General features: G+C 38.8%; 1 protein-coding gene across 3 annotated transcripts in view; it reads right to left on the bottom strand.

Annotated features, from left to right (window-relative positions):
- The window catches only part of LOC140374447 (F-actin-uncapping protein LRRC16A-like), a 49523-nt gene that overhangs the window by 2518 nt on the left and 25890 nt on the right, over positions 1 to 21115 (bottom strand). The window contains exons 5-38 of one of the 3 annotated variants that reach the window (XM_072461341.1): positions 20899 to 21020; positions 20280 to 20377; positions 20123 to 20193; positions 19966 to 20039; positions 18869 to 18944; positions 14945 to 15033; positions 14502 to 14596; positions 14042 to 14128; positions 12846 to 12949; positions 11577 to 11654; positions 11125 to 11201; positions 10358 to 10462; positions 10194 to 10263; positions 8686 to 8767; positions 8503 to 8602; positions 8366 to 8420; positions 7381 to 7553; positions 7225 to 7293; positions 6289 to 6382; positions 6076 to 6174; positions 5855 to 5983; positions 5620 to 5751; positions 5378 to 5553; positions 5212 to 5299; positions 4989 to 5129; positions 4750 to 4767; positions 4368 to 4434; positions 4038 to 4255; positions 3852 to 3961; positions 3556 to 3780; positions 3235 to 3445; positions 1501 to 1537; positions 1148 to 1417; positions 946 to 1065 (exon numbers count right to left, since the gene is read on the bottom strand). In XM_072461341.1, coding sequence (XP_072317442.1) covers positions 946 to 1065; positions 1148 to 1417; positions 1501 to 1537; positions 3235 to 3445; positions 3556 to 3780; positions 3852 to 3961; positions 4038 to 4255; positions 4368 to 4434; positions 4750 to 4767; positions 4989 to 5129; positions 5212 to 5299; positions 5378 to 5553; positions 5620 to 5751; positions 5855 to 5983; positions 6076 to 6174; positions 6289 to 6382; positions 7225 to 7293; positions 7381 to 7553; positions 8366 to 8420; positions 8503 to 8602; positions 8686 to 8767; positions 10194 to 10263; positions 10358 to 10462; positions 11125 to 11201; positions 11577 to 11654; positions 12846 to 12949; positions 14042 to 14128; positions 14502 to 14596; positions 14945 to 15033; positions 18869 to 18944; positions 19966 to 20039; positions 20123 to 20193; positions 20280 to 20377; positions 20899 to 21020 — 3760 coding nt within the window. The remainder of the gene's footprint in view (positions 1 to 945; positions 1066 to 1147; positions 1418 to 1500; positions 1538 to 3234; positions 3446 to 3555; positions 3781 to 3851; positions 3962 to 4037; positions 4256 to 4367; positions 4435 to 4749; positions 4768 to 4988; positions 5130 to 5211; positions 5300 to 5377; positions 5554 to 5619; positions 5752 to 5854; positions 5984 to 6075; positions 6175 to 6288; positions 6383 to 7224; positions 7294 to 7380; positions 7554 to 8365; positions 8421 to 8502; positions 8603 to 8685; positions 8768 to 10193; positions 10264 to 10357; positions 10463 to 11124; positions 11202 to 11576; positions 11655 to 12845; positions 12950 to 14041; positions 14129 to 14501; positions 14597 to 14944; positions 15034 to 18868; positions 18945 to 19965; positions 20040 to 20122; positions 20194 to 20279; positions 20378 to 20898; positions 21021 to 21115) is intronic. The other 2 variants (XM_072461343.1, XM_072461342.1) reach the window with 2 other exon arrangements.

Here is a 21115-nt window from a genome sequence, read left to right as displayed (position 1 = left end):
GAAAAGACAACATTAGTAGAACAGTAGTATGATTTTGAAATACTATTTAAAAAAACATGGCATCTGAAATAACATGATCAGGTATACATTTTTGGAAAAAAAATATTTTTTTTTAATAAAGTGTGAATAAGTGCTTGGATTAAAGGTGGTATGTACGATTTTTTTCAGATTTTTTTTTATCATATTTCCTCGAGGCGTGGATAAATCATTTGTCCTGCAACGTATCAATCATAAAACGCACCTACCGCTCACCTGCAGCGGTTCCTCCTCACGTTTCCACGTGCCTAAGCGCATGGATCTATCATAATATAGTTCCCTTAGTGTACGGGGCAAAATGAAGACGGAGAAAGACAGTTCGAGCTGACGCAGAAGTGGACAGAAATCTACGGGAGACGAGCGATGCGATGCGCTCCGTTGCACAAATAAACAAACGCACGTGTGTGTTGTATCAGTCCGCACGGGGGAGTGCGCATGCGCACTTCCGCCTGCGTTCTCAAATCGCCGAAAAACGTCCATACCGCCTTTAAGTAATATTTTCCATAATTTAGTATATTTGCACTATATTAAAATAAGATTTGACAGTGCAACAAGTATTTCAAAATAACAATAATTTTGAGTGCAGTAGCTTTTTTCTTTTTTTCTTCTCTCTAGATCAGTTTCCCCTGAGGCCCAATATTGAATGGCCCATGACCCGGATTTGGGCCTCAGTCTGGTGTTTGGAGACCCCTGGCTGAGAATGTGCAGGTTACAGGTCAGATCTGTGGGAAGGCAGCCTTATTTACAGTAAGAATAGACATGTTTTGCGACCAGATTTTTCCCTCTTTTTGGACATTTCCTGGCGAATAATTTACATCAGAATCAGAATTGCTGACACAGCGTTACCTAATATGGCAAGTCAATAACAATACCATGGAAACGAGTTAATATGGCCAGACTTGAACCAACCTTCCTGGGAGCTTTTATTGCTCTGTCCATCTTTGTCCTTTTCAGATGGGGCTTTTTTCAGTGTTGACGGTCGACTGTTGGTTTTAGGAGATGCACTGCTTGGAGAATCTGGGCTCTCGTCTAATAAAATACAACAATAGAACAAAATTATTTTAATAATTTTGGACAGAACAGAAGGCGTCAACACCCCTAAAGTGTATACCTATGCTCTTGCTGGTACTGGTGGTCCTTGGCTTCTGTGGTATGGTGGGTCGAGCAGCCAGAACAGGCTTAGCCCCCGATGGGACCAGCGGTTTGGGATTAACTGGTCCTCCAGGAGGTCCAGACGAGGAGGCAGCCCGGACACGAGGAGCCGTATCAGGCTTGTTTTCACCATGAGTTTGCATCTTTTCTAAAGAGACTGTGAAAAAGTCAGGTTTACTCATGGGGCTGCTGGGAGATCTGTTTTCAGGAGTGGGGGTTGGTGGCTTAGCTGTAAGCAAACATAAGATTGTGTTGTTGATATCAAAACTAAATTTAAACTAAGTGGATTTTAAGATTAAAATGAAAAGTTACCTGCTGTATTGTTTTCAGGTCTGTCTGGGCTGGAAGACTGTGGAAAGTAACAGAGAAAACATTTGAATTTCCTTATGATGTGCCTTCACTACAGATAACAGACAATGTCAGAATTGGCTTTGGACATATTAAGAGTAATTTTAATAAAATGGTAAAACTTTAACTAAATGTGAACTGCACAACTTGTTTGGTCCGCCACCTGTTTGGCTCCAATAAGATCTTATTTCACCCCGGAGAGACTCAGACATAAACAGAAAGAAGCATTTAGCAAGCTTTATTACATGGGTTATTTGGCGCTCAGACCCCGGCAGAAGAATTGTATTAGATGTCTCCCCCAGGGGCCTGGAGACTGGTGGTGGTAGATATGAGGAAGAGGGTAGAGAGGATGAAGAGGACGATGTAAGAGGAGAAGGGGAGGTGGTGGGTCACAGCACAGACTGAAACTGCATGAGTGTTTAAATGGGGCAGACTGTGCTCTGATTGGAAGCAGAGGAGGTGCGCCGTGCCACGGGGAGGAGTAACTTGGGTGCATTGATTGAGGCTGGAGAGCAGGTGGCCCTGGTGTAGCAGTGGATATAGATTGGGTGGAGTTAGGTCTTCCAGGCTAAATTTACGCTAGCTTCATTACTTTGTCTACAGTGGTCACCAAATTTTTTAGCTCACAAAGATTGGTACTTTTTTGAATGATTTAACATATATATGCAAGTTATATAGAATAGAAGTATGATTTAAAGAACAATATCTTCTGAAATAACATTATCAGGTATACTTTTCAATATAATATAACATAATTATAATTGTACAATCTTAAAATAAGATTTGCCAATGCAATTACCATCTTAAAAGGTTGAATGGACAATTGTTATGGCCCAAATCTGAGTCTTATTTCCTCGTGGCGTGGACTGCCGATTAGTCCTGCCACGTATCAATCATAAAACGCACCTATCGCTCACCTGCAGCCGCGTGCGGCTCGTCCCCACGTTTCCACGTGTCTAAGCGCATTGATCTATCATAATATAGTTCCCTCAGTGTACGGGACAAAATGAAGACGGAGAAAGACTGTTCGAGCTGACTCAGAAGAAAATGAAAATCTACGGGAGACGAGCGATGAGATGTGATCCGTTGTGCTGATAAACAAACGCACGTGTGTGTCGTATCAGTTCGCATGGGGAGTGCGCGTACTCAACATAAAGATAAACACTACTTAATCCATATGTTTCCCATACAGCTGCAAACTCCTCTAACCAAAATGATACCATGTCGTTCCAAGTATAGCCCAGCAGAGGGCGCCATTGTATAAGCATCAAGAATGAGAGACTATTGTTCTGTAATAAGCGTTTCGGCGCAATGACTTTACTTAGTGCTACTGCAAACCTGCTAACCTTCTGTAACAGCATATTGCAGTATGATCTCTCTCACACATCAATGCAGTCTTTGATATTACATAAGTGTGTGTTTTCATTGAAGAGTTGAGGACAGGCCCCCCTCCCCCTGACGTCAAAAATCACTCGACAAAACAGACCTTCCAGTGGAAAATGAATACCTGCTGTTCTGTTTGAATACCTGTTCTTTCACTTCATTGCTCACCACAAACTGTTCCACTTATAATTTGGTACAGACAAATATGTTGTTGTCCAGGGATAAAAACAACTTTAATTTAATAAAATACTCTTCTTTTTACAGTTGAGCAAACTCTTTACATTTCATGAACCAACTCCTTACTCAAGTCTTTACCTTATGAACTCTCCTCTCGTGTTTGGCCTTCATCTCAGCCAGGAGCCCAGTACCGATCATCTGTACTCCAGGATGCCTCTTTCCTCCCTGGGGACTGCCTCGCCCGTCCAACCCCTCCCACGGCTCATCCATTGAGTCTGGGGTCCTTAAGTCATCTGATCTGTCCGAGCTGCTGCTGTAGTCTGTGGGCTGCGAGCGACTTGAGGCGTCCCTGGAAGAGAAACAGATCTTACTTAAACTGGATTACAGTTATGATTATGATTATGGCCAAATCCTGATGAAAACAGTTCAAATGAAGACACATATACATATGGTCAATACCGGGACTTTGGCTCATGTGCTGGGCTCTTTAGGGCCACTTTTGGTGAAGAAGGCTCCTCAGGGATGCTGGAAGAAGACGTAGTGGTGGGTATAGGAGCAGGATGGTTCTTCTCCGACTTGTCCGATTTGTCCGGTTTGTCTTTAGAAGAGCGCTTGATTAGGTTCAGAAAACCTCCCTTCTTTTTCTTCTCTCCATCGTGAGATTCTGAACCCCTTGAGGAACGTCTGAGACAAAACAGTTGGTCAAATTAGTAAATAACAACTGATAACTATATTATAGTTGAAATAAAACTTACTTTGATTCCATTTTGGTGATCTTTTTAGAGAAGAACTCCTCAACGCCTTCATCCACCCGTCCCATAAGCCCGTTCTGCTCGCCGTCCTGAGATGGAGTACTGCTGAATGCCTGCAAAACAACATTTTTAAATTTGGGTAAAATGCTGTACATTTCTTTGTTCCTTTTCTTTCTTTTTTTTACATACTGGTACTTTGCTGGAGTGTGTTTTCTTGTTCCTGCGTGGCCGTAGTTTGGTGAAGTGTTGTAGTTTCTTCTCCTCCTCAGATGGCAGGGTTATCATTCCCCCTGAAGACCTCTGCTCCTGTTTGGACGAGGCAGGAGCGGACGCAGCCTGAGACACTGCAGAGTCTTCTACATGAACGGGAACATCCTCCAAAGCTTTGTCCAGGTCAAACTCCATCTCTGGAGGAAAAAAAACAGCATAAACCATTAAAATAAGTGTAACCATTATGAAATTGTATGCTTAGAAATAATTCGACAACCTAACATAATCAGCTAATTGGGTCTGACTTACCAAAGGCACGTGACACTGGCCGAAGCATTCTACTATGGATGCTTTTCCTCTTGGATTTGGGAGTCATCTGAAAAAAATAAGAACAATTTTGATTTGAAAAGTATGTTTCTAGCTATGAATGTTTATATAGTTCTAAAAAAGATCCTATTTTGTACTTGTTGTTCTGCTAATGTTATGAGAGACAAGGCAACTCAAATCAAAAGCTGTGATGTGTGGCCATGACCCAAAGAACATTAATGGGCAGCTAAAAGCCTCATACTTTATACTTTTAGCTACAGGTGAGATAAAATGTAAATATTGCCCAGCACAAAGTAAGTGAAGCAGACACAGCGAGAAAAGCAGTGGAGTTGAAGGGAATTTGCGGCAGTGCAAGATTACTTACACTGGTACAGCAAAGAGTCTCCAAGGAGCAAAGAGCAAGTGTAGAAAAGAAAAGTAAAGAAAAATAAAATAGAAAAAGGCATAATCATACAAGTGAGAAAAGAAGTAAGTCCAAGTAAATATTTAAAGCACAAAATCTAATGATCCAATTTGAAAAACAAAAACCTTTTAAAAAATCGATGCTGTGACTTTTTTCCACCAAATTTTCAAATCTCATAAAACCCCTTGCCCATAACTTACCATGCAGGTTTCCAAGTCATCCAGTCGTTCTCCTTCCAAAATCTCAGTGGAGGCCCGTTTAGGGATCTTCTCCTCTGGGACGTCGAGGTCCACAGACTCCTGCTGCATCAAAGGACGACCTCGCCGCACCAGATGGTCTGCCTGGGAAAAACAGAAAAACAAGTCTAATACATCGGATTTAGAATGTACACAACACAATTTTAACTTGTTTTCTTATATTTACCAGTGTATGTTGGGATGTAGAAAGCGCTTCTAAAATCTCATCCACAATACGATCCGACAAGAAAGACGCCAAACTCAACTTCACCTCACTAAATACAAAGAGGATATCATCGTGATTATCCAAATAAAACTACTGCCGTTAGTATTTACAAGTACACGTTTCTCACCTGATTTTATTGATGATGTCGACCCCTGACTGCTCTAGGAGAGTTTTAGTGACAAAACTCTTGGGCACAAGCATTTTGGATGAACTAGCTTTCAACAGTTCCCCCCGAAGGTTACTCTTCTTCATCACATGTGGACACAGGCGCTCGGCTGCATCCACCATAGACTCCAACAAGGTCTGTACAATGTATTTCATTTAAATGGGTTATAATATTGTGGATTTTGAGTTGATACAATTTCTGACCTGAAGCTGTTGGTCCATAACTGTGGTGACTTCTCCGGCCATAGACTCTAGTTTCTCCTGAATGGGCCCCATCGAGGAGCTGTTGACCTCCTCACGCGAAGACAGGCTCAAGTGGTACAGGTTGGGGAGCAGCTACAGAGACACAAATAAAAATATTATTCACAGTAAACGTGCAGATATAACATGACAAAATGTATACTGTATATATCCAATATACTATGTATATCTTGCTTACAGTTTTTGAATTTCTTGCATCCTTAATGAGGTTTTCAGCAAATTTCACATCCTCCACGATTGTGTCTGCTTCAGAGTTTTTCAAAGAGTTCAAATGGTCTTGAACCTTTACACATATTCTGTCAATAACCTAATTAGAAAAATACTATGGTTAATTAATCTGTATTGCTTCATTTATTCAAGCTTATTAAAGTAATCCTTAACTAATATTTGCAAACAAACCGTTTGTGTGGTTGTGGTCACAATGCCCTGCTGAAGCCGATAGGCCTGTTCTTGTAAGTATTTCCTGGTTTCATGGTTCCTGTACAGATAATTTTCAATCTAAGGGGAAACAAAGAAATAATGTCATTGAAATCTATTTTCTAGCCAAGAAAAGCCATGGTAAATGATGTGTGGCTTGAGACATCAGAAGGACTGAGGCTAAAGCTAACACACCTTTAGTAGGGCGTCCTCAGTCTTCTCTGGATTAGCCTTCAAAGCCTGGGAGGCATCGATGATGGGGATGGGCATGAATCGTATTGTGAAGTTTCTGCAAGATTAAAGACAGAATATTAAAACGATAAACACAGCCCTTTGTAATCCTCGCAATTTGGCATTTTACAAACATTTATAATTGTATTCCATAGATTCAGGTGTTTAGCAGTTGATTTTATTCCTTCATTCTTGGTTTCGGCTTTCAGATCCGTGTATTACAAAGGTTACAGCAGTTGAAATAGAGGTCTCCACACTTAATACATATTTATGAGACGGCTGAGGAGGTGTTGACGGTAGGTTAAGATTTTGTATATATTACATGTTGAAACCTATTCAAATATCACCACATTATACTGCAGTGGGGATAATATGGAAACATTTTCAAGAAATGAATTGATGAATAATAAAATGAAAGAGCAGTTTGACTGTGTGACAATCATTTTCAGAAACAAGTAGCAAAAGAAATGAAAACTGCTCATTCAATATTACAATATAAGTAGAATATGTTCCTATGATAAACAGAAGATGAGAAAGGTGCACGTACAGATGAGTCCTGGAAACCAATTCAGCTCGACGCTCGTGTCATTTCCCACAAACCAAACTGACAGATAGGAATCATCAAAAATATTATCAGTCAGTCAGTGCTTGTGGCCTCTGCCTTTGTCAGCGTTCCTTTTCATTTTTCCTCTTTGTTGTTGTAGTCTCTCTATCACTGTGTCCTCCTCTCATCTGCTCCTCTCTTTTAATAATGAAACACACCTCAAGGTTTCCTGATGCTTGTATTGTACACTACAATACTCACACTTGCAATTATGTCTGCATTTTAGGACTTGAACATTAAAGTAAAACTGGGATATCAAAATGATGTTCATAAACTATTTGGGCAGTAGAACTTACTTTTCTAAAGCAGCTGCTACATCCTGTAGACCCTGAGGGCTGGTGTTGTTCCTGTCCCACATCACAGCCCTGTACAGAAATAGTCATGTAAGCATTTCAGTTTGAGTGATATGATTTGAGATTTAACAGCTGCTGAAATGTAGATAACGTTTTCACCTGAGTTTTGAGTTGATTTGCAGAGCCTTTGCTAACATCTTGGCTCCCATGTCGCCCATGGCGTTTCCACCGATGTCCAGCCTGGTGAGCGAGGTGTTGCTGCCCAGGGCATTCAGCACAATGGTCAGGTCACTTTTAAGTCTGGAGTCTGCTAGAGACAGAGAGGTGAGGGACTGGGGGTGGGACAGAACAATTAGATATTATTAATCATAAAGTCATAATAAGAAATACTCAAATAGATATGGGCATACATGCTTTTATCTAATCATGAACATTTTGAATACCAAAGTTTTTTTCTTGTGTTGAAAACACAGACATTTGAATCTAAATAAGCTTGGCCTCATTAGAGACATTACTTCCCATTTTAGATTGTTATCAGCCCTACACTGGATTTCATTTTGATTCTTCTGACTTGATCTGTTTTGCTTTTGCCTTTTAACATCTGTCGGCACATGAACATGTCTGAAGCAATCCATCAACTTTCCCTCTCTCTTCACGTCCACTGGGTCTTTGCGTCTGCACAGGCTGATAACCAGCTCACACACAGATAAAAGACAAGCATCCAGAGACCAATCCGGCACAGAGAGGTTCAATGGGATTATCAATTTAGCCATTTTAATCCTACGGGGGAAAGAGGAAGGCCATGCACCAGGAGACAGTGTCACAGAAGACGCTGATAAAAACAGCAAATGAACTGAGGTTAAAGAGAGACAATAGATACCACAAGACCACGGTATAAAGATGAAGGTTTCAGTGATATGAAATACAGATTATTTTGAGAAAGCATATAATATCTTTATAAACTATATTGGCTCATTATTGTATTATATATCAAACAAAGCGTGGCCTTGTAGAAAAGTAGTGCCAAAAGTCATTGTTAAAGTTGTTTAAACATATTTGACGCTGCTCGCACTGAAGATATAGCCTACTTATAAGTCTCATAGAAATGTTATGGCAGAAAATAAGTGAATTCAAAAACACTCACAGACTCCTCCTCCTGAATCATGTGTACCAGACTATCCAGCACTGGTGCCAAGTTTCTGTAAAGAGAAGAAAGAAACAAAACTCTTAAAATTATACAGATTATTGCATTCACCATGTATTCAAGAGTCGATCGCGTACTTAGATTTGATATTGTTGAAGTTCTTTCCCAAAGACAAGTGCCTGATGGAGCGATTCTTAGCCAACCAGATGAGAAGAGTGGACAGGTCTGAGTCTAGGCCTGGATCACACAAGAAAACAGCAAGATAAGTTCTACTGACAACTTTTAAGTAGAATTAAACAGGGCATCATGAGTTTAGTCACCATTATCAGAAATATCCAGGCTGGAGATATTTGGAATTTCTGCAATGCAACTTTCAAGGATCTGAGAGCCTCCAGACCGCAACTAAGGACAAAGAAGTAAAAAAAAAAAAAAAAAAAATTATATATATATATATATATATATATATATATATATATATATATATATATATATATATATATATATATAAATAATAGTTCAATTACACATTTAGTACTATAACTTCACTCACAAGTAATAGAGCAAAGATTTAGAACCATATGAAATGATCATGAACATGCAATAGATTGAATATACTGTATCCAACTACGTAACTAAATGGCAATGGAGTGAGAGTATAAACCTATAAAACTAGATGGAAAAATGACCAATGGATAATTAAGCATCTGCCAGAGCAAGAAAGAATAATGAATGAGTGAATGACGTGTTAATTATTTAGAGCAAGGGGCTTAGTACTTACACAATGGCCAAGCTTACAGGGGCATTGTGGGTAAAAAACAGGAAGTGAGGGCCAAGACCGCAATTATAGACAGTAAACACAGATGCTTAATGAGCATACACAAACATGCATTTACCAGGAAACTAACATTTGTATGAAGCAATAGGGAGGACGCGGCCCTCATGGCGATGCTGTGGCAGGCCACGTGGAGCGGTTTTCTATTCAATAAACTTGGAAGATGTCTATGTGAAATCTGGGGCTGGTTTTCCTGTCCAATTTGTATTCATGTGCTATCTTTAGCAATCCCATTGAATGCATAACAAGCTGTGGTATTCAGTTGGAGTGCGGGGCGGAGATGGAGATGCCGCGTGCATGTTTGAGGGTGAGCAGTGAAGGAACAATTAAAGATGGTTTTCTCTTTAATTCCCCCTATCTCTCTCTTTTATCCTGCCAACTCCTTCTCCATTAATAAACAAGCTCTTAGCGGTGTCAGTGGCCTGTCAAATTGACTTGGAGAGGATCCCAAGTGCTAATTGTATTATATTACATTTAACTTCTAAAACCACACCCACACACGCTGGCTAGCATGCGTCGGTAGTCACCTACAGTACAAGTATAAGGGGTATTTGTGTATAAGAGCAGATAGGGCTGAAAAACTCACTAATCACTTGGTTATTGTAAAAATCCTCAACTAATTTAGTAATCAAATGTTTAATCTGGACTATACAGACTCCAAAACATGGCATGATCTGAGAGAAGAGGCATAGAAAGCAAGTCAAAAAGAAAACATGTCAAATGAAATGTTTTTGGTCAAAATCCCATTTTGTCTGTGTATACTCCATCAGGATTGTCCTCAAGTGGCATTGAATTAGCTTCATCTGGGTCAAATTTTAGACAAATATTTTTTGGTTCTTAAAAAACAAATTGATTAATCGAAATAATAATCACTAAATTAATCTACTGGCAAAATAATCATAATAATAGTTGTAGCCCATAACATAATTTAGGTCTTAATGTAATAAAATACTAAAACATTTCAATCAGATTCATCTTAAGTTGGGATTGACTTACTTCGCAGCAGCTGAGGTCTAGAGAGACATCTATGACATTGACATTACTGGCCAGCCCTAAAAGCAGCGCTCTAAAAGACAAGAAAAATTCCTCATGAACTTCCAAAATGCTAATTATTTTGAGACTAGCAATTATTGGCAACATATGCAAGAGCGGTTTCTCACTTGAGGGCTTCTGGAGGCAGCTTGGTTCCTGACACATTGACAGAACTGAGAGATATGGCACTGCTGAAGAAGTGCTTGAACGACGGAGGCACCTCTTTGCCTTTCCTGGAAAAGAGAGGGAACAGAAATATAGTCTTAACCTTGTTGCATATCAATTAGACAAGCCAATTATAGAGTTTGTCTTTCACTCTCAGGTCCTTGCTCTGTTTGTTTGCATGTATAATACAAAATGAAAAAAAATGTATGGAAATGTTTAAATTTACAATAATTAGGCGGTCAAAAGTAACCAAAATTTTGCTTTAAAATCTATTACAAGCAGATGGCACATGATTTATTCCCAAATATGATGTACAGGATAATTATCATGTAACTTTGATCTCATTCAATTGAAAATGTTCCTACCTTCACTATACACTTTACCAGTAGGTGGCACACTTACTGTTCCCAAGGCTCAACAATTACAATGCACTTTTATCTATAAACATTGAGCTGATTAAGTATTGTTAAAATATAATGGAAAGCAACTTGAGGTATAAGGAGTTGTATCGAAAGAAGATTTATGTCCTAAATTTCGTTTTGTTGTAAGATTATAATAAGTTGTCTCTACAAACAGGTGTGCAATTGGTTCACCTTGCGCTAAATTATCCCATATGCATACTAATCTTCCTCATGATAAATATATTCAGGCCGGAGATGGCAGGAGACTCCAATCCATCCTGCATGCACTTAAGTACTGTATATATTTAACCAGGGTGACGTTGCCATACCTGTGGGGGAAGACACTTTTTGACACATTGAGCACCGAGAGATGTTGGGCTGATCCTCGCAGCAAAGCGGAGCAAACCTGGCAACACACACAAACACAAACCTGCGCTAGTGCATTTAAATATGATTGAACGTTAATCAATATCGTCAGTGACAGGCTGACAGCTGGATACATCTCAAAAGCGATCAATGCATGGATTTGGCTCGCATGGCCCAAATCAATACATCACATAGAGTATTCAGGCCACTTTGCTCACAGTGCACAGGGACATGGAGCTTATAATTGAATTACATTTGTTGCAACACATACAGTATAATATATTAAACCATGCATCTATCTTGAGAAGTCAGCTGATCTACAATTCTGAGTTGAAAAACCAAATGATGATGGGCTGCTACAGTACAAGCGATCAATTATGCTGGTTGACAGTAATAAATATGCTTTATGCATTACCTGATCCAAGGAGCAGTCAGTGTTGGATAAATCAAGAGTTGACAAGCTGTTGGGTTGAGCCAGGAAATGGTAAAAATGCTGAAAAACACAAACACACAAGCACGCGCTTTTATTTTGAATTATCGAACATTATTAATGCTCAACTTCCTTTCTTTCTTTCTTTGACTTTCACTACGATGTAATACTGGTAGTCCATGGGGTATGTGTGAACTAGGCCTACCTATCATAAGAGTTGGGTGATACAACGTCACAATTCTGCTCAATGGTTCTGCTTTTGATGCTCTAATAGAAAATATGTCACCAAAACCGTACCAGCAGGTGCATCAATAAAGAAAAGTTTTAGGGTGAGTTCACATTTGCACATTTACCACATCAAAATTGGGACTAAACTCAGGACTAAACTCGAGACTAAACCTGGACTAAAACAAGACATAACAAGGACAACCCAAGTCCACATCTCGACTAAAATGGGCTTAGTTTAGGACCAAATAATGACTATTGTCAACGCACCCCTACTGAAAAAGGTCATATCATAATATTGCCTTACCCACCCATGAAAATAAAGTAAAGCCATTGTGAACTGCAGTCTGACGGGTGTGGCACCAGCGTATTCTCTGTATCCAAGTTCTCAAAAGTCAATAGCCTCCTATAGTGCAGCATGTCCAATGATTAGTAATGAGCCAGCAGGTCTCGCCCCACATAAACGCTGACATGTTCTGCTCTAATCAATTGGACCATCATTATAAACCAGACCGCCAGAGCTGTTGCATGATTATTCAGTTGACAAATTATCAGATTAGGGTTAGATTTTAAGTTTATTAGACAAACTATTATTTCTACATCTTCAAGAGTATTTTTTAACCCAATTAATACAAAATAATATGCTGTCTGAAGATTTCTTGAGGCCGGAAAAAGAAACAATTGTCTGATAGTCAGAGGCAACAGTTTGCACACATCGTTTTCATCCGATAAGATCTTTGGTTGGATAAAATTGTCCCATGGTTCTTTAAAGATCCACTTAAATGCCACTTAACATGTAGAGGAAATGTCACGATGTCATATACAGTATTTTACACATACAGTGCGTTGTGTATCGAGTAAAATTAAGTTGTCTTTAACAAAAAGTAATAAAGATCAAGTACTGTAAAGTCCATTCAATAATTCTTAGTCTTTGCGAAAAAATGCTGATTGTAAGATTACCGACTAATAAATTAAAAGTCAATAATATCAACAGTCATTTGATTGGACAGATCTGTGCAGCTCTGTTACCTGCATGTCGTCCCCTCTGAGGATGTTCCCTGAGAGATCCAGATGGAGCAGGCTGCCGGGGATGGACGGGTTGGCACTGAGGGACTGGCAAAGGCTGTTCACCCCTGGAACACAAACACACAGAGGCAGAGTCAGCGCTATCACCAGCCTCAGATCTCCAGCCCGTGTTTTGACAGAATAGTGAAGGAAATAGCTGAGGAAATGAAGTGGCTGAAAACAAGCCGGGTCACTATCAGAACAAATTAAAGTAAATGTAATTCTAAACCACCATATGGGTATTGTTGTGTTAAATGTTGGAAAAATATATACAGAAATGCAATTGCCTTCGTTGAATTTGATCATTATAAAGTGGTAAGACTTATGGGATTGTATGCGTAAATAAATGACACGCTGTTCAAATCTCATAAGACAAATCAAATATACATTTATATATACACCAAAATGAGAATGAAATGTTATTATTTTCAGATGATTTGATTTCAAAATGTATAATGCAGACAGGTTAATCCTTGAAATGTAGTATACGTGCTTCTATATGCATTTTTGGGCCTATTGTATATATAGTACGGTGGTTTTACAATTTACACATCTGAACATTTTGACCCAGCTTAAAACCAAATTGAGTTTGTAAATATAGCCGACTTAATTGCTTAAAGGGTTGAAAAGGAATGTGTGATCACTCAACCAGTCTTTCACATGGCAATCACATGCAGCTCTCCTACAGCTCTGATTTGGCCTGACCGCACCAAGACATGTGAGGAAACGCTTGACTGAAATTAGACTGAAATAAAGTCACTCTATAAGTTCAAAGTGAATAGCGCTAAATTAGAGTCAAACTACTGATTTTAGAGGAGAACCCCAGGAACAACTCGATTCAGCTTGGCATAATGCCCTTAGAACAGTGTTCGGTTGTGGGCTTTTCAAGTATGGATTAGAGATTGACCTTATAATGCAGTGAGCTCATTTTAGGCACTGCAGCTGTGGACTTTGGAGTGCAGAGCCGCTTTTAGATTAACAGATAGACCTCTGTTCACAAAGAGTCCCTACAGACAGTTAGTGGTGTCTAGAGACAAAAATTGACTATAGAACTAGAACTATAGACACTCCTCAAACATCTACTCAGCGTAACCTCAAACCGTCACATATTTAACGATGAATTAAAAGCAATCAATGCACATCATATTTCATTACATTACCTTTGGGTGATAGTGAGGCCTTAGAAAAGTTCAAATGTTTTAGTCCCATTTGGAGTTTGGCAAACTGAGCACCTAAAGATGAGATACCTGCAGCAAAAAAGGATAAACACAAACATTATAATTACTTTTTTGTATTTCATTTTTTATTAAATTGAGGGCCTTGTTCATTCTCTATACAGGGGCCTGCAGTTGACTCAATACGCAAACACTGACCATTTTAATTTCATGCCAGGGACAGACTGCCATAAAATTTACAAAGCAAACTTCATCATTACATCAGTTTTTACTTTAAATAATCAAATTTCTTGGCAATAACAATCTACCATATTCATTTCCAGTCCCAACACAACTACGTGATTTCTCAGCATTCACACAGAGTCGAGAGGAACATGACTAACACGGCCCAGAGCGGCACCGCGGAGCAGATAAAAACACTGCAGCAGATAAGAGTACATCATACCTCTGTCCTCTAGGGGGTTGTTGGCAAGATTAATGGTAGTGAGTCCTGAGCTGGGGTTGCTCGCCAGGGCAGCAGCGAGCTTTTGGGCAAAATCTCTGGATATGGAGAGATGGACGCGTTAGACAGCATGCACAAAACATGTCCGTTACGTGCGTGCACAAAACATGTCTGCTACATGCACAAAACATGTCTGTTACGTGCGTGCACAAAACATGTCTGCTACATGCACAAAACATGTCTGTACCTTTACATCTATGACAGACAATTATGATACATTTAGTCTGCATCAAACTAAACCCATATGAAGATCAATACAACAAAATTAAACTTAGTAAATCATTTATAATTCTCCTTGTACCTGTTTATAGTATATGAATTTGGAATGGCATGTAACGGTACACTACTGTAACCAAAAACTACATTAAAAGCTCACATTTACATACGTTTTCAGTCCTGCATTGTCCAGAACCAACTCTTCCAGTCGACTTGATCTTGATACCACTCTTAGGATCTCTTCACACACATCTGCAGACTTTAAAATACAGAAACTACATGTCAATTGAACCTACAAAGACTATAGGTTTGTAGTTTATGAATGGTAAAACACATAGGGCATACAAGTAATATGCCTCTCAAACTCAAATTAAAGCAGTTTAATGTTCTCAGTCTCTCCTCGCCGATGTGTGACAGTGTTTTGTTCATTACTTTTATCAGTAGCTTAGAAATATTCTAATTAGCGAAATTTGCTCTGAGGCCAAAACACCACTTAACAGGAACAGCCAGCGCTCCAGTGGAAAACATCCAAGGTCACGAGCAAACTCAGTGGTATACTTTTAGGTTAAATGAGTCCCACACGTGCTCTGGTTGAAACAGTGAAAATACCCTGGGAGCCTGTTCATTTATGCTAATCAAAGCTGAGCGGCAGGAAGTGAAAGGGAAACGTGGTGCACTCCGTTTTGGGCAAAATTAAATATTCAACAGCTTAGATGCCCTGTGTTCGCTGACCCAGTTCACAGTGACAGCGCAGTATGGATATGAAGCATTTTAAAAAGGTGCAATATGTTTGTGCGTGAGTGAGTGAGTGTGCGTGTGTGCGATGAGATATTGTTTATTGTTATTGCTTTGCCAGGAATGTTCCACAATGTGACATTAAACTCGTCGATATTGCATTGATTAAATTACAGGTGTTTAAAGCTTGAGAGACATGTATTCTTTGTATTTGTTGAGTCGGGTCGCCCCTCCACAGAGTGGACCTGTAACTTGGTCCGGTGGCGTCATCTTATCATTTCCATGGAGATAAGTTTAATGTTGCACTTTGGACCATTCCAGGCAAAGCCATAACATCAACAAGCAGGTGGTTAAAGTTAGTTACATAGTGCACTTTTAAAATAGTATATCATATGAAACTAGTTCAGTTGTAAATTCCGATTTAAACTAAATTTAAATCAAAGGTCCAAATTAAATGAATAAAATTAGGTAAAAATGAAATAAAAGGAAGAACATAAAGGTCAGCCTATATTTTATAGTTTTATTTAGTCGTCACAGTTTTGTATTAAGCTAAATCGCCACCTGCTGCCATATTGGCTTTGTAAACACAAGTAACTCCAAAGGAAATACGCATTAACTGAGCATTAACTTTAAGCTTTCACATCTTTTCTTTTAATAAACGGCTCTGACGGTTATGAGTTTGTGAGAAAAAGCTATGTAAATACATTCGTTGGATCCAGTACAGTGCTTACTTTCCCGATAATCCAGATATTTTTTGTGTTAGTTGGCCAAAAACGATAAGGACTACAATTTGTCAACCATTTAGTCTGTTAAAAATATACAATGTTGCAGAACTACTTTGCAGAAGGATGCTTTTATAACAGAAAACTGAACTCTACTGATCATCTGTATGTTATTCTTGGCATTTGGCATTTCCGTTGTAGGAGAAACTCTCTCTCACTAACTAACCAGCAGTGACAGGGCAACAAAAGACAGGCAACATTGTCCACATTGTCCATCACGTTATCTCCAGCAGAAGGGAACAGAGAGAGACGGGGCATAATGGAGAATGGACAGAGCGAGTGTTGTTTGTGTGTTTACAGTAGTGGAATATGTTTGTGGGGCAGTGAGCTGGGACAGATCATGTCAGAAGGGGAGATTTGAGGTTAGTCAGGGATGAAATAGAGAAACGGACAAGGGTAAAGTGCTGCCCAAATGTTTTTCAGACTGTGAAGGCACTGGTTTTAAAATATAATGCTACAGGTAAGGCTAAATGAGTTTTGAGTTGCGGTAAAGTGCTCTTCAGTCTCATAATAATCTATGTTTGATACAGTGGTATAATGCAAAAGAAAAAACATGGGTTGAATCCTTATATATCCTACTTATAATACAGGTTTAATACATACCAAAGCCAGAGACTTTTTTCTCATTTGCAGCGAACACTATTTTACATGAACGACTGCTGCTGTTGATTTACAATTTGTAATTTCAATACAATAATGATTAATTTTGCGTTGCTCAAATGTCCACAATCAAACAATAACGTTACCTTGGGGAACAACAGAAGTGTAAAATATAATTTACTCAACTATTGTATGAGAGTTGAGGCAAAACTACTACAACTCAAACTACAACAGCTCAGAGAGTGGGAGAGAGACACTGGCTGCATATTGATAGACTGCATGATTTGTCTCTCCAAAACGAACTCCTGCTGTGCTTTTATGGCTCTGATGTTGAGCTAAAAGACACTGCAAGCTTCGTTTACTCTGAATAAAGAGCAATCTGGAAGCCCTCTTATCACTGTTGTCCACTGCTCATGGGCTCCTCCTCTGTCATTCCGTCCCATGCGTGGTGATTAGAGCCACACAAACAGGCTGATTGAGCTGGAGATATGCAGAATAACGATCGAGGCTCTCAAATTATCATAGTCCAGAGACACTTCTTATCTTTGATTTGAGATGGTTATGCTGTAATCGTAGCCCGGGGTTGCTACGGTTAGCCCCATTTTACTGGTTCTATTGGAAAGTGGGGCTGCACAAACGTATTGTTATTGTGAATTTGGTCTTCAACGCTCAGTTTAGCCTGAATCAGAATTAACCTGATTTAGTGTTCACAAATGAAACCCAAACATTGCCCAAACATTCCACACACTATGTCTATTGCTCTAGTCAATACAGTTATCAGCTGTAATGGAAAAGATAAACGTTAACCAAAATGTTAGTGGCAACATGAAAGCAAATGCGACGGCTGCTCCTCAGTTGAACTGTGTGAGTCAATAGTTTTGTCTGGAACATCAGGCAGCTTACATCTGGAGGTGGAAAAGTCAAGACTCTTTTCCAAAGCCGGAAAATGTCAAGCCATCTTTCTTTTTCAGTTTTCCTCCTAAAATCAATCTTTCCAGACACTTTCGGACTTACTTAAAGCCTTTGTCCAGAGAACTGTGTATAACGGTCTCACTACTCCAGTTCACTGCCATGTCTAACTCTGAGCCATAACAAATCAAAGCACATGGAGCCTGGCTGTTTGCCAAGATGCAAGCTTGATGCAAATATATTACACTTCCTAACATTAACTGTCTGTGTGTGCAATTATCAGATTATATTTTTGAAATACACCAGAAATGTGCCAAATTGTGCTTGTAAATGTCATGGTTGAGGTTGAAGTTGGATTGTAAATAATAAATACAAATGTTAAGAAGTATAGAAATAACTTTAGACAATTTGATTGGAAGATTACAAATGAGGTTTTATGCACATTTTCATCAGTTCAGAAACGTTTTTAATTTATAAATTAATTTTCCCAAATCATGTTTAACCATTCTTGATTGACTGGTATTGTTTTGTGAAGAGTCTTTGAAATGCACAATATGGCACATCTTTAAAACAACAATCAGCTCCATGCTTAAGGTCAAGATATTCATTTCAAAAGTGTCCTTTCGTTACCAAATAGCGTTTAATTGTTTGCACCGGTGAAGTCCAGTGTGGTAATTGGCGCGACTGGGAAAAGCCTTCAGACGGAGTGGGGAAAGGAGATCTGCAGGGGGCACCAGCCTGAGACACTGAGCCTCTTTGTCTGCTGCGGATTAGCAATTTTATCACACAAGAACACTGCACTGATCCTCCATTTACACACAGCATGAGCACAAAGGCAGAGGAAGAACAGTTGATTTGCATACAGAGTTTAAGGCAATAAGTCGTGGAAAGACTGGAACCGCTTTTTATTTAGTCTGACAAGGAAAGGTATGACAAAGGCTAAAAGATGAAGACCAAAGGGATGTTTAGTTTAAGAGGTGAATTTGGAAATTGCAAAACCGTCAACGGTCTTATAAATGACAAACTATGAATATGCAGTAGTATGATGATTGTGTAAAACAGACTGACCAGTTTACAGTCCTTGGTGGAGAGTTTGGTAAACCACTGGTTAAACTCTAACACTGCAATTATGGCCACGAGGTCTCTGAGGAAGAGCACAAAATTCAGTTTTTGGTTAGTACTTTATCACTTTATAACAATATTGTGTGTCAGTATATTTCAACACTAAATATAGACAGACTATGTTCACATGCACAAATCTGATCATTATCTGATTTCTGGAGTTATCAGATTATTGAAAAGTCAGTTGCATCTGATTTCTTTAATTGTTCACAAGGAAAATGATGCGAAAAGCACAAACTAATGTGGCAAAGACAAAATGAAAGAAGTGCAAAGGTTGTAAGAGTCACTTTAAAATGTACTTTGTCTTCCAACTATACTCCCACTCTAAAATCCATTGACCGACGCATGTCTCCAAATGCTTTTCATCATCATATTTATCTTGTGCATGTAAACTAGGGCTGTTTGATTATGTAAAAAACAATAATCCTGATTGTTTAAATCCAAATTGAAATCGAATAATTCATAACATTATTGGGGCTTCAGCTAACACACAAATCTAATGAAAGGAGGAACGAATCTCACAGAAATAGTCTGTTGTAAATGTGCTCTACAAGTAGAACGGTACCATCTGTGAGCAAGTTTCACCACTCAAGGAAACACGTAGTTGCACACTGAACACTCTTACTAAGGTTACTAAGGTTACTTTTATAGTTGTAGTCCACCACAGGCTGCAAAGTGATTTCATATTTGAGAAGATTTTCAACGTTTCAATTTAATAAGCAAATACTGCATTGGTTGTAATGTCTGATCAAAATTCAGATTTAATTTAAGGGTCATCTTATCATTTTAGATATCCGATTTTACTGGCCATGTAAATCTACCCAATGTCTGTGGTTACATGCATAATCAAAATCAGATCAGATTTTATGAGTCAAACATTATCAAAATGAAATGCAAACAGCAAAATTATCAGATTTCTTTCTGATTGTGGTCCCACTGTTTACTCGCATCAGATTTTGTGGTTTGTATGTCTAGAAATCAGATAATAATCAGATTTTGGAGTGTGTCTGAAAGTCTGAATTCAGTTTTTCATGTGAGCTTACCTGTTTTCCAAATGGTTGAAATCCTGCAGGTTAAGTTCTCTCGAATCTTGTGTTAGATAAATGGTGTCTACATCCTAAAGGAAACAAAAAAAGTTCATTAGCTACTACAATTAACCAGCCATAAGATGTGTATGATATCAGTGCAACCAACACTGACCCATTGCACCTCTTCTCTGTAGGGCAATCCAAGCCTGTCGCAGACACATCGGTACATTTGAGAAAAGCCACCTGCATAAAAGCACAATATTAAGGTCAGGACGCTTCAGGGAGCAAAATGCATCGAGACAAATCAGAGTGAGGGGGTTTGTTCATACCACATGGACCAGGTTCTGAGGGCTTGTTGTTTTCCCACTGTGTTAGTAAAGAGGTCAGCCTGTCCGGAGGCTCCATGCTCAGCTTCTTCATCACTTTTCTGTTGAAGAAACATTCAAACTAGAGACAACTCATTTGATTGATTGCTTTTAATTCTACTACCTCAACTTTATTGTACTTTTTTTTTAAACCAATTGGCAATTTAGTTGAAAATCATGGTAGCTAAATCATTTTCTAGCCAATTCATCCAATCCAATTAAGTTACCAGCAAAAATACTGTATAATTAGTATTAAGGGTGGGCAATATTGACAAAAATGTATATCTCGATATCATTTGGAGTATCCCGATAACCATAGTCAGACAGTATTATGTGTTATGTCTTTAAACATAATTAGCTTAGGTTTTATTATCAGACAAAATGTGAAATGTCAAATTAACCGGAAACGTGCCGAATTATCACCTAATACCCTTTTTTTTCCTATAAGCTTGTTTAGTAAAATTTTTAATACAAACAACAAAATCAATATTCAATGTACATCATATCTTAAAAACAATTTTCACATAATTATCTACATTTCTGTATATTGCCCACCTCTCATTCGTACTAAGTTTGAACTCACAGTGGTGGTAAACCTGGACAAATCCTCTGCATACAGTTTCCAATGTGTGCCACAACTTCATTGACCTCGTCTGTGGAAAGCAGTTTCAGCGAAAAGGATCCGCGCTCGTACTCTATTGACAGCTGTGAGACAGATAAAGTTTTAGTACTTGAAAATACATCTCAAACTCAAACCATTAGCCTAACCTGCCTAACCTTCTTCAAATGTCACAGAGTAA

Source organism: Eucyclogobius newberryi, unplaced genomic scaffold (genome assembly GCF_026437365.1).
Source record: "Eucyclogobius newberryi isolate DKJ021-1_F unplaced genomic scaffold, fEucNew1.0.hap1 SCAF_3, whole genome shotgun sequence".
Lineage (NCBI taxonomy): Eukaryota > Metazoa > Chordata > Actinopteri > Gobiiformes > Gobiidae > Eucyclogobius > Eucyclogobius newberryi.
This window is presented reverse-complemented; position numbering and strand designations above follow the sequence as displayed.